Source organism: Pollachius pollachius (assembly GCF_949987615.1).
Source record: "Pollachius pollachius genome assembly, chromosome: 3".
NCBI classification, from domain to species: Eukaryota; Metazoa; Chordata; class Actinopteri; order Gadiformes; family Gadidae; genus Pollachius; species Pollachius pollachius.
In genome coordinates this window covers 3,988,593-4,001,598 of record NC_136936.1, presented here as the reverse complement: position 1 = coordinate 4,001,598, position 13,006 = coordinate 3,988,593, and the positions used below count along the sequence as shown (strand labels likewise).

Below are 13,006 nucleotides of genomic sequence, written 5' to 3'. Positions count from 1 at the left end.
CCGCGTTTCTTTAGGGATTAGTCAGCAGGATTTACCAGATTGACGGCAGAGACCCAGGGAACGCGTAGACGCAGGGGGTCACATTGTCCCAGAACCAACTCCAAAGAAAGAAGGCATTCGTCCTCTCTCTCTCTCTCTCTCTCTCTCTCTCTCTTTCTCTCTCTCTCTCTCTCTTTCTCTCTAGCTCTCTCTCTCTCTCTCTCTCTCTCTCTCTCTCTCTCTCTCTAGCTCTCTCTCTCTCTCTCTCTCTCTCTCTCTCTCTCTCTATCTCTCTCTCTTGCTTTCTCTCTCTTTCTCTTGTCTTTCTGTCTCCCTCTCTCTAGCTCTCTCTCTCTCGTTCTCTCTCTCTCTTGTCTTTCTGTCTCTCTCTCTCTAGCTCTCTCTTACTCTCGCCGTCTCTCTTTCTCTCCCCATCGCTTTCACTACTTTTCTGTCTCTCCCCCTCTCGTCTTTCTCTCTCTCTGTCTCTCTGTCTGTTTCTTTTGTCCCCCCCCTCTCTCTCCCTCTCTCTCTCTCTCTCTCTCTCTCTCTCTCTCTCTCTCTCTCTCTCTCTCTCTCTCTCTCTCTCTCTTTATCTCTTTGTATCTTCCCTGTCTCTTTGTCTTCCTCTGCGTTTTTTCTCTCTGTTTCTCTCTTTCCCTCTGTCCCTCTGTCTCTCTGCCTTTCTCCCTATGTTAATATCTTGTATCATGAGCATTTCATATTTCTCTTTCGTTCTCTGTGAGATGCTTATTGCCTCTCTTTCTCTCTCTTTTTTTGTATTTCCATTAACTACACACCATATGTCAATAGATCACACAACATCCCAATACCATGCCAAACCGCACCATAGCATTCCATAACGTTGCAAATGATAGCATCACAAATCCCCCCTCTGTCCCTCCCCTCTCTCACTGCCACCACCGGCCCCGCCCCCTTTCCACCACCACCACCAGCATCATAATTCCCCCCCTCCCTCCCCGTTCCCAATTTTGCTCTCACTCTGAGAGAAGGCGAGGTGGAAGGCGTGCCACCACAGCAGCTGTGTGTGTGTGCGGGGAGGGAGGGGGGCCGTGGTTCCCAGCTGCTCCTGCCCTTCGTCTTCATCACCACCAGATGATACCACCTCTCTCTCCACCCTCCTCTTCGTCTTCTTCTCCTTCACCGTGCTTCACCTCCCAAGTTTCCGGTGGAGGTTTTTCCCGCCCTTTCTCTCATTAAGAGTCTCGCGTCTCGTGCGCTCTGAAGGACCCGGGGCCGGGTGGGGTGCGGGCAGGGGGGGTTCTCGGCCGGGCGCTGGTGGCGGCGTGCGCGGTTAGCTCGTTGCTGTCGCTGGACCCGGCGGGGACCGGCCTCACGATGGCCGCCGCCAGTGCCGCGGACGGGAACCCGGACTGCTTGGACCGGATGATCCAGCTGCAGCTGTCTGGCTCCGGGGAATGGGCGCCCTGTGAGTACGGCCCCCTGCGCTGTCCCTGACCCCCCTGATCCTCCCCCCAGTTCCTCTTCTCTCTTCTTCCCCTCTCACTTCTCTCTCTTCCCTCGCTCTTTACCCCCTTCTGAATCCTTGTGCGTTGGGTGTCTTGGTCTTCGTTTTGTCCCAAGTGAAACCTTTCAAGGACTGGCCTCTGCTTCTCAGTGTGTCGACGGGGGAAAGCCTCTTTAAACTTTTTCCCGGGAGAGGTGTTTATTCAAGCGATTTCATTTGCGTGTGATGCAGTGGGAGATTATTTTTTGAAAGCTGTTTCTTAGGTTGCTAGTGAGTGATTTGGGGGACAGGGATGATGTGAGTGGGTGAGGGTGTGATTTATTAGTTATGCAGGAATTATGTATTTACAAATATCCTTAGAGGACGCTGATAGGTAGAAATGAAACCATATCTTGAGTCTCCCATTCATCCTACAAGGTCTTCTTGTTTTTCTGGTTTCTTGTCAGACAAATCAACAAATATCAATTGGCTTTGGCATCTTGTGAATGCATTCTCTATAGTACGTTTCTATCGTATGTTTATATGAATTGTATAGACTTAATGGGTATTTGATGTAAATTCATTTTACATTGATATTTTATCGCCCTCAAACGCTCTCTAGGCCAAGTGAGGACTGTTTTGTGTCATTACCAAAGGCAATAGTCTTAGGTTAAAGATTACATGACCCTCTCAACCTTGTTGCTTTAAGAGCTCAAGACCTGCTTTAATACTATGGAGAAATGGTTTGAGCCCACCGATGGAGGATCCGACTGGGTTGGGTTTAATCATGTAATCTTGTTTCGCGTGTTTGTCTGTATGTTGCTTCTGTGTTCTCTTATTGGCATGCTGATGATGCCTCATGCTGTTACATACATATTACACAAGTACCTTCCAGGACATACACAAAATGATTCCTAACATATCAATTTGTATTTGTGCATCTTCTTTATCATTTGCCTTATTGTCTGACTTCAGCAATTACACACGTGTTATTCAAATCCTCCTCGTAAGCCTTGTTATCGGATGTGTTATCAAATCTTGTTATCAAAATGTGATCTGTCATCACTGACAGTTGGAGAATCCACTCCACTCCTGTATGTTCATCTTTCCAGCCATTTTCTTACCACCTGTTATGAACACACTGCTTTCAAACCGGCGTGGACACAGATGAGCTGATGGCGACGGCGGAGAATGAAGATGAAAGGGGAATGCTTTTTAAAGCATAGGGATTCTTTTATACCCTTTGAGGTCTGAACTCAATCAATGTTAAACCATTATTGTGTGTGTGTGTGTGCGTGTGCGTGTGCGCGTTCGTGTGTGTGTGTACGCGTGCATGCGTGTCTGTGCATGTGTGCTTGTGTGTGTGTGTGTGTGTGCGTGCGAATATATGAATGTGTACTTGTGTGTGTGTGTGTGTGTGTGTGTGTGTGTGTGTGTGTGTGTGCGTGCGTGTGTGCAACAGGTGACAGCCACACAGTGGAGTTCCCCCAGCTGGAGATGGAGGTGGTGAAGGGGAGAATGGCGGTGCTGCAAGCCTGGTACAGCCCCAACGCGGACATCGCCAAGAACTCTGTCGTCTGGCTCTTCATGGGCAACAGCTCCAAGCAGGTGAGCACCGTACCGGAGCCTCGGTGAACACGATGAGAGACGCGCCAGAGCCAGTGAACACAGCGCTACGGGGCGGTGGGAACCCATGGATGGACAGGGTTTATTCAGACAGGCGTCTGTTCATCGATGGTATGCTACGTCATGGAGGGAACACATGGATGGACAGTGTTTATTCAGACAGCCGTCTGTTCATCGATGGTATGCTGCAGGATTGGGGGATCACATTGATGGACAGTGTTTATTCAGACAGGCGTCTGTTCATCGATGGTATGCTGCAGGATTGGGGGAACACATGGATGGACTGTGTTCGCTCAGACGGGCGTCTGTTGCTGTTGAACGATCCTCCCTGGGGATCATAGGGAAAGAGATGGTTGAGATGGTCTTCTGTAACGGCCGGTCTCCCGAGTCTCAGTCTGGAGCACTTTAAAGGGTCCCTAGAGACTCCGGCATCTCTCTCTCTCTCTCTCGCTCTCTCTATCTGGACTCCTGCTATACTGATACCTGTAGTTTCTGCAGCAAATGGATTTTATGTTCGTCACTCAACGACGAGAAACCAACAAACCCAACCCACCATCCAAACACCCGATTGGATGAAACTGCTTTTACACAAAGTGCGACCACTGCTCCGCTCGTAGATCCGACCGGCCCATATCCAAACACAAAGTGCCCTGTGTGCAGCAGATTGTTCAACACTGCAACCTCTCCACCTCTACTTAACCCTGACAGCAGCCAAAGCCTTTAGGATTCAGGGCTGCGTGCCAGCCTGCAATGCAACCTGAGGAAGGCAACCAGTGGGAAGGTAGAAAGGGGAGGTGGTTGTTACACTATGTATGCACGGCGATAAACAACGGCAGGAAACCACAAATGAAGGGAAGCGTGTAATGACACTGCAGCAGCCCAACTCTACACAACATTGTGTGTGATTGCGTAAAGCTATAGGGGTATGCATATGAATGAGCGTGTGTGCATCTGCATGGAAGTGTGCGGTCTTTGTGGTGATTATTATAATCTGTGGAGTTTCACTGTCAGTTGCCCTTGATCTGATCTCGACCAGGAAATCAGCCTAAAACTCCACGTCACCATCTGTACATCCCTGACAGGATTATCAGTATGAAGGGCGCAGAATGGTCGCTATACGGTCCAATCTAAAACAGTTTGATGTGCCTTTTTGCAGGGACTCTGATGTTTGATGTGGAACTATAGCCGTTAGATGGCCGGTTGGATGTAGATGTATCTATCATTGCCGTGATGCATCCATCCCGAGATGTAGATTGCCCAATATTTATGGAGTCTTTATTTTATATATACGGTGCACTCATTTAAAATGTTCTCCCTGCTTATTGTGTCAAGTGTCAAGATTTAAACAGTGTATATTACAGTGAATAATCTGTCCTGCAAAAAGCTGGACAATACCAACGTAGGGTCCAAAGAATGTACAGTAAAGTATCACTATAAAACTCTTTGATTCACCCCAATCCCTTCCATCGTGACGCCAAATCTAGATATGAGAAATTCGACAAATATAGATTCATAGATTCATAAAATACAAAAAGCTTTTGGTGCCAATATCGATGATCTTTTTAAATCCTTTTTTGTTCCTCATGAACTCGAAAAGTGTCCGTATCGGCCGTTTTCATGGCGTCCATCCCGCGGTATCTCTGACACTCGGCCCGTGGCCATGATATCGCTATATTGTCCAATAAATCTGAGCAAAATATGTGTTTTTCCAGGGGAGAGGGTAGCTGCAGATAGAAGTTCATTGCTAAACAATACGAAACCAACAAACCAACCAACAGCTCAAACCCTCACTATTCAAATACCCAATTGAACGAGACCGCGTTAACAGAAAGTCCGGCCTCTGTTCCAACGTATATCCGATCAACGCATAGCGCCCTAAATCGGGTTGTTTCTACCACGGCCTTTCCACCTCGACATACCCACGCTTTAAAACTTTCCACAGCAATATAACAGTCTATTTTATTCTATCTTATTATTTCATTTTATTGTATGTTTGCTTTAGCTTCCTGCTATTCTTAAACAGCGCAAAAGTGCGCTGTATAAATAAAGTTGCCTTGCCTTGCCTAAAGTACTGGCAGCAGTTTTGCCAGTAAGGGACTGTTTATTATACAGCATTATTAATGTATCATATAAATACAGTAGATTACTGTAAGAATTTCGCTGTCCATTCACATCAAGGTGTTCCGGTGCAGGACAGCAGCTAAACCTTCACCGTTTCCCCATGTTCCAGGTGATCAACTTCAGCTCCGGCGAAGTGGGCTACGGGGAGAACGAGTTCACGGGCCGCGTGGGCTTCAGCGCGGGCATGCCCTCGGCCAACCTCTCCATCTTCATCAACAGCACCCAGGAGTCAGACTCCGGCCGCTACCTGTGCAGCGTCATCGTCCCGGGACGGTCCGGCCTCTCGGGACAGATGCACCTCAACGTCAAAGGTACCAGGACCAACGTCCCCAACGTCCCCTGGGACGGGGACGTTGGTCCATTATTAATGTAAATCCTGCAGATGACTCATGAAGCTAGGAGTTAGGGTTAGGGTTAGGATTAAGGTTAGCAAGGGGGGGGGGGCGTCGGTACATTATTAATCATAGTAGGGGTGTTGGGACGAGTCTGCAGAGCATACAGGGTAGAGCTAGGAGTCAGTTTAGGGTTAGGGTTAAGGTTAGCAAGGGGGGGGGGGGTTCGTCGGTACATTATGAATCATAGAAGGGGCGTTGGGATGAGTCTGCAGAACGTACAGGGTCGATTTAGGGTTAGGGTTAGGGTTATTCAATATACATAGGCTGAGCCGAAGTTACTCCTTTTTGCATACAACGAACAATAGTGTAGATGTGCATTCGGTTTTATTCGAACGGGATAGGGTCGCCAACAATACAACCATATGATGTCCAGAAAACGAACATAATATGACACAATAAGGCGAGTCCTCGACATTAACGGTTGCCCGCTTGCCCGGGGCAGGTGAACTCTGTGATCGGGCAACTAAAATGTGACATGTAGTTGCCCGTTCGGGCAAGTGATTTTTTTTCTTTGAAAATACACTAAATTGACAAAATGAACGTCCTCCTATATCGCGGAAGCGGAGCTTTCTACAGCGCTGTGCGGCGGTTTTCGGCCAAACAGAATAAGAAAAATCGTAACAATCATTTCCCCTGTCACCTCCGGCGTATAGACAACTGCCACATACGTAAGATAAGAAAAAATAAGTCACCTTATGTTCCTTCAGCCTCCGAAAACTGGCCAAGTGCCAGGTAAATGTAACGCAAATAAAAGAAAGGCACCTGAAAACGAGACGCCGTCGGGATACGAAACTAGAAGGCAATGGAACTTTTTAATAAGTTGGATTGAGAATTTCCCGTGGGTCCGTCATGACAAAGAAAAGGACGAGATCAGTCAGTTGAGGGTTCGCATTCCCCTCCTCGCCGCTCGATCGGGAAGCAGCTCGTCCGGAATCCAGAGCTCACATGCTGTTTTTGAATCCGGCAGAAAACAGAAACAGAGACGTAACAGTATTTCAGTAGGTATTTATTTCCCCCCTGAACCGTGAAGCACTCTGACCAGGTGTATTAGTCCACCATATGCCAGCACTAACCTCTGCCGCGCGGAGCAGGGCTCCAGGGCGTGGGCCCCTGGCTCGCAGCTGCGCTAAAGCTCCGGTTATGTATTGTCCTGTAAGCAGCAACAGATGGAAGCAGACAGGTCCATACCGGCGTGTCCTCTTTTCATTAGGCCGTTATGCACACACACACACACACACACACACACACACACACACACACACACACACCGCTACGTCTGCGGTTCCTTGTCTCGCCTACCCGGCAGATTAGAGCCGGGCCTGACAAGGCCAGGAGAAGGGCATGGCGGATGGGAGGTATCTAACGTCCCGGCCTGCTTCTGGTCCTGGATCGGCTGTCTTTGTGCTGCCGGAGATGAACTTTGGAGTTTGGATATCTTAGTTATTGCGGAGCATCTCAGAGTGTGTGCTGTTTGTTGTGCGCGGCGCTTATCTTTTGCGCTTTTATTGTTGAGGTCAGAACGCACTTTGTGGAGCAGAAGGATCTCTTGAGATGTCACTATTGTCACTAAGACTGCAAAGTAAAGGTTTGTCGCTACACTCTGCCCAGTGGCTCTTTTATAATCTTGTGATAGTACTTGTACTATTCAAATACTACAGAATAGAACAACCACACAAAAGTGTTATTGTAAGGGATGGGCGTTTCAAGCAGAAATACTATACAATATCCACTGGAACTATTCGACCATTCTTCAAACATAACTATCGTAATGGTCTCTTTAGATGTGGTACGGTTGAATGGCTCGGTCACCAATGGCAGCCTGCAGCTGTTTTAAACTTTCTTCAACTTTTTGTCACTATTTCCCGTTCTTTTGATTGCCAGTAGTATGTTTGAGAATAGTTTGTGTAACTCGTGTTTAACGGTAATCACTACATTACATGTGTATCATTCGTCTATTGTACATAATTTGTAAATATATTGTCAAAATATATTATTTGTATTTGTGTTTTAATCTATTTTAATGATACTTGCCGCCTCTATCACCCCTATCTCCCCACTGACCTCGGGGATCAATAACGTTATTGACCCCCTTCCCCCAGTGCCCCCCTCCCCCCCAGTGTGCTCCCTGGAAGGCGACCCGGTCCTCAACGGGAACGTGACCCTGGGCTGCCGGTCCAGCCAGGGCAAGCCGGAGCCCCAGTACAAGTGGACCAAGGTGGCCCCCACCTCAGAGATCTTCTTCTCGCCCATGCAGAGTGAGTTCTCCTCCTCCCTCTCCTCCTCCTCCTCCTCTTCCTCCTCCTCCTCCCTCTCCTCCTCCTCCTCCTCCTCCCTCTCATCCTCCTCCCTCTCCTCCTCCTCCTCCTCCTCTTCCTCACGCCGCGTCCGTCCGTGTCAGCGCTGTGAGCTCCCGGCGTGGACGACTCGCGGCTGAGACCCCGAAACGCGACGATTGATTGTGCTGTCGTCAGGGCGATACAGACTGTTGTGTCTGGATGACGACAGCGCTCTTTAAAGCCTGCCAACCCTGCGCCAACCCCAGCAGTGTAACAAAATGACACATCATTTTTCCTATCATCGATAAACCAGTCGGTAATACAAGACATTTCTGACTGGTGATATACTATATAATATATTCAGAAATCCGAAATATACTTTATTGTGACATATAGGTCCTGCACAGGTCATTCTAGGGTCAGACAAGTTTAGGTCAACAGTTCCCGTTTCTTAGTGCTATTTTCTCATTCTTAAGTTGAAAATGAGGCCTATGCACACTGGTTGTAAACTGTGTCACGGTGATACAGATTGTCGCGAGCGCGACGACGACAGCGCTCTAAAGAAGCCTGCCGACCCTGCACTACCTCCAGCGCTGTAAAAGAATGTATCTGGGGTGGGTTCGTGCCTTCTCCCTATCATCAATAAACCACGACCCCACGAGCGAGCTCTTTGGCGCGACGAAGGCGATGACATAGTGTTTCCTCTTTGTGCACGGAGGACCTCCCTGTGAGATGGAGGACATGTGTCTCCCGGTAAACCCACCCTGTGTTCCCGACTCACTTCATGCTCAAACATTTCACACATAGTGAAATCTACTTATCCAGCGGACAGGTTGGAATCATATGCCAGGGCGGATTCTCAATCCCCCCCCCCCCCCCCTCCAGGACTGCCTCCCTCGTATACTGTAGAGGGAGAGAGAGGGGAGTGGGGAGCTGTCCTCTTTAATTGTGATAAGGGTTGTCTGGCTGTCGGCCCAGGTAACACGGTTTGGGTCGGTTCAGGGGTCGGCGCTCAGACACGGCTGAGGTAGAGGCACCATCTGCCTGACAACGAGAGGACTTATGCTCGGAGCTGACCTGCACTTGGCACGTCTGCTTTCATCCGCTGCCCTCATCTCGTCCGCAACACAATATAAAAGAGTCTTGCAGGAGGGGGTGGGGGTAAGGGAGGAACAGTTCTCTCTCTCTCTCTCTCTGATTAAGCCAGGGTCTTTGTGTTGTGTTGCGTGGTGAACCCTCCGGCTCAAAGCTCCCCATTGCTTCATCCTACATGCTCCTCTGAAATGATCTCTTTCTCAATCTCTGACATCTAACATCGTTTGACCGGGCCGTCGACCCCGCAACCTTCCTCGCCAGGCTGTTGGTGTGGTGGAGTCTCTGTCCCTCTCTCTCTGTCTGTCTCTCTCTACCTCCCTGACTCTCTGGTTCTTCTGTCTCTCTCCCTACCGCTCTGTCTCTCTCTCTCTCTGTCTGTCTCTCTCTACCTCCCTGACTCTCTGGTTCTTCTGTCTCTCTCCCTTCCGCTCTGTCTCTCTCTCTCTGTCTGTCTCTCGCTCTGCCGCTCTGTCTCTCTCTGTCTGTCTCTCTCTACCGCTCTGTCTCTCTTTTTCACTGCATCTATTTTCTCTCCATCGCCTTGCTCTTTCTCTTTCTCCCCCTCTCTTTCTAGCTCTCACTCCTCCTCCCTCTATCTCTTGCTGCTCGCTCTCTCTCTCCCCCTTGCCCCCTACTCTCTCTATACCTAATGCCCCCTCTCTCTCCCCCCCTCTCTCCCCCTCTCGCCCTCCCCCCTCTTCTCTCTCAACCTCCCCCTCTCAGCCCCTCTCTCTCTCTCTCCCTCTCCCCCCCTCTTCTCTCTCAACCTTCCCCTCTCAGCCCCTCTCTCTCCCCCTCTCAGCCCCTATCTCTCTCTCTCTCTCTCTCTCCCACTCTCTCTCTCTCCCCCTCTCTCTCTCTCTCTCTCCCCCCCCTCTCTCTCTCTCTCTCTCGCCCTCTCCCCTGTTAACCTGGCTCCTTTCCCCTAACAGGCTGTATGTCCACCACCCCATCATCAGCTCTCATAAGATGCCCGCGCACGGCGGACCCAGAACACCACCGCATTTCACTGCTTCTGTCCGCCCCCCCCCCCCCATCACCCATCCTCACGCTCACATATGCTTTCTCTCTCACCCCTCGTTCTCCCCCTCTGTCTCTCTCTCATTCTCTCCATTGGAAAAACAACAGAGTGGAGAGCCTGCCCAAAGCCTTTGCTTGTCCTTGGGTTCATGGGTAAGGGGATCCGATCCCATGTCATCCCATCCCAGCCTACTATCCAACCTCACCCAACCCCCCCACCATACCCAATAATCTGTGATTCCTCCCTCCTAGAAAGGCCACCTGACGAAAAGCCCAACGGCGTTCACCAGTCACGTTCGGTCGTGTCTAGAAGTTTTTTTTTTTAAAGGACAAATCAACTCAGAGCTCAATGAGACGATCAGGCCTCCCTCTATCAATCACCTAACGAGGCCGCCGCCAGTTGCTCATAAGACCTGCGGTAACACGGCAGTTCTGTGAGCTACGGAGGCATGTAATGAGGGATATGCAGGTAAATCGCCCGCATAATTAACAGGCCCAGAAACGGGTAAGCCTGTTGAAACCAGCTGCAGGTAGAACCATGAATGGTGACCTGAAGGGATTTAGTGAGTGAATAAAACATTATCTTTACGTTACGAGGACGTTATTCTGAAGACTTGGGAATGGGTTGATTTATCCCTTTAAATGTATGTGTTAGAGATGTTGTAGATTTTAGCACACTGTTTTCACCAGTCAGACATATAGTATATTTCTGACTGGTGATAAACTATATAATAAATTCATCAGAAATATACTTTTCTTTCTCCACACCTATTGTGACTGACAGGTCCTTTCACAGGTCATTCTAGGGTCAGACAAGTTGGTTTTTGTCAACAGTTTCTATTGCTTAGTGCTATTTGAGTTCTGCATTCAATATACTCGACAGGAGTGTTATTCTTAGGTTTTGAAATCAGGGCTTTGTACATTGTACAGTGAATCAATGTGTTTCCTAATCCTGTCCCTCTATTGAAACAGCTATTGGATCATTAAAACATATCCAGTAGACAGCGTATCTAATCACACGCTCGCAGACTTCCACCCCCGACTCTTGGAAACGACCCACTCTCTATCACTAGTGCAGCAGTCAAGCCTAGTCGACTTTATTTTACACAACACAAGGCAGACTCAGCGCGCTTCACATGAGACCCCCTAGCGGGGTCACAGCGGGGCGCTGATGCGTTACAGCCCCCCCCCCCCCCCCCTCGGCCCCTGTCAGACGGCAACCTCGTCACTGCATGGGGCCCACAGCGGCCGCCCCGCACACGCTCAGACGGGTCTCCGCTAATCTGGCACAATTGGGTTTAGTTCTTAACAACTGGCTTTTCAGGCCAGGGATTAATTCATCAAGAGCAGCGGCAGCGCCCAGGCATATTGCCCGCCGTCACCACAATGGGTTCTGTGCTCCCAACGTTTCGGCGGAGATGAAAGTGAGAACTATTTATAACCCAGTTATAAAACAAACATGAACGTATTAAGCTGCTTGCCAAGTGTATCCTCCTAATCCCCCACTGTTGCTAAAATATTTATCCAGTTTTGGTATGAAAACCCCAGAACAAACAGTGATGACAATGACCTTTGTAATCCACAAATTGTTTCAGGCGATGAATTACTCTTATTAAGAGGTCATTTTGAAGATTTAGACACTCAGACATGCAACAGAGCAGGTATGATTCCCACAGGTGCGCGCTTATTATATTGTTGTATTCTTTTTTTTTCATTTTACACTCGTTTTATTTACTCTGTTTTTTAAGTTGCATTCAGTTACAATTTCTCCAGGCGTTGTGGAAACTTCAAGAGCCTTCTCCAGGTCTAAACGGTTCCTTAGCAAGGTGTTTAACGGCCTAATCCCATCAGACAGAAACAGCAGGGGGTGGCCTTAAAATAGGGCTGTCCAGCCAGGTTGCCCCAGACCAAAACCTGTCTCACAGTGTAGCCTCAGCACCTGTCCGTCAACGGGACGGCGGAAGGCCCTCGCAGCAGACCTGCTCGCTCAAAGGTGCTCGGGGCATCCAGATGGAGACACAAAGCACGTTCAACAGAAGCTCATGTGGATTTCAGAGGATTTGCTTGATAAATCCATCCGTTTTGTGTGCATTTATTTGTATTCTTAAATTCATGACCTGTTCTATGAAACAACAACCTAGGGGTTATGGAGCTTTGAGAGGAATTTAATATGCACTGTATCATGACCCACCAAAACGCCCGTCATGCTGTCCACATCCAATGCATTCAAAGAAAATATAATACAATACAGAGAACATGCCAGTTACAACAGATTAATATTAAAGTCATACTTACTAAAACTAAGTAGTAGTAGTAACATATAATGGCCTTAACCCCCGTATTGGAACCAGGACTACAAACTAGTGTGTCACCCCTGGCATGCAGTACCAATAGCCTTCCCTAGAAAGGAAATGTTTATCCCTAAATGTCACCCAAATTGTGTATGTTGATTTCCTACCAACCCATGTTGATAGATAACATTCATACTTAACATGGGTAATATGTGTTTGTTTAGATAATAGTGGTAGAATCATGTACACCGTACATTAATATTGTTTTGTTAGCTAGGGGTCGTGTCCGAGGTGTGTGTGTGTGTGTGTTCGTGTGTGTGTTTGTGTGTACACCGTACACACAAACACACAAAATGGTAAAACGGTGTAGTATTAATGATGTTAGTATTACTATGTTAGCTTGGGGGTTCTTTCATTCTGTGCACCCCAACGCCCGGACCCCCCCACCGTGTCCCCCTACGTTGATCCCCCGACGCCCGCCCTCACTCTGCGTCTGGCCTCCAGATGAGCGCCACGGCACCCTGCGGCTCAGCAACCTGACCAAGGGGATGTCGGGGAAGTACGTGTGCCGGGCCAGCAACACGGCGGGGTCCGACAGCTGCTCCGTCAGCCTGGACGTCATCAGCGGTACGTGGCCCCTTCACACTCAAATGAAGGGGCCAAATGTTTTAGTCAATGATCTAAATGTGTAATTACGATTGCATTTAGCGTTGAACTTGTACGTTGTCTTGTGTT

At 48.7% G+C, this 13,006-nt stretch overlaps 1 protein-coding gene across 1 annotated transcript in view; it reads left to right on the top strand.

Moving 5' to 3' along the window:
* esamb (endothelial cell adhesion molecule b) overlaps positions 1–13,006 on the top strand; it is a gene marked incomplete at both ends in the record, with an annotated part of 30,506 nt that overhangs the window by 15,599 nt on the left and 1,901 nt on the right. Inside the window, 6 exons of the mRNA XM_079732852.1 lie at positions 1,228–1,429; positions 2,910–3,055; positions 5,304–5,505; positions 7,689–7,844; positions 10,089–10,133; positions 12,776–12,898. Coding sequence (XP_079588978.1) covers positions 1,228–1,429; positions 2,910–3,055; positions 5,304–5,505; positions 7,689–7,844; positions 10,089–10,133; positions 12,776–12,898 — 874 coding nt within the window. The remainder of the gene's footprint in view (positions 1–1,227; positions 1,430–2,909; positions 3,056–5,303; positions 5,506–7,688; positions 7,845–10,088; positions 10,134–12,775; positions 12,899–13,006) is intronic.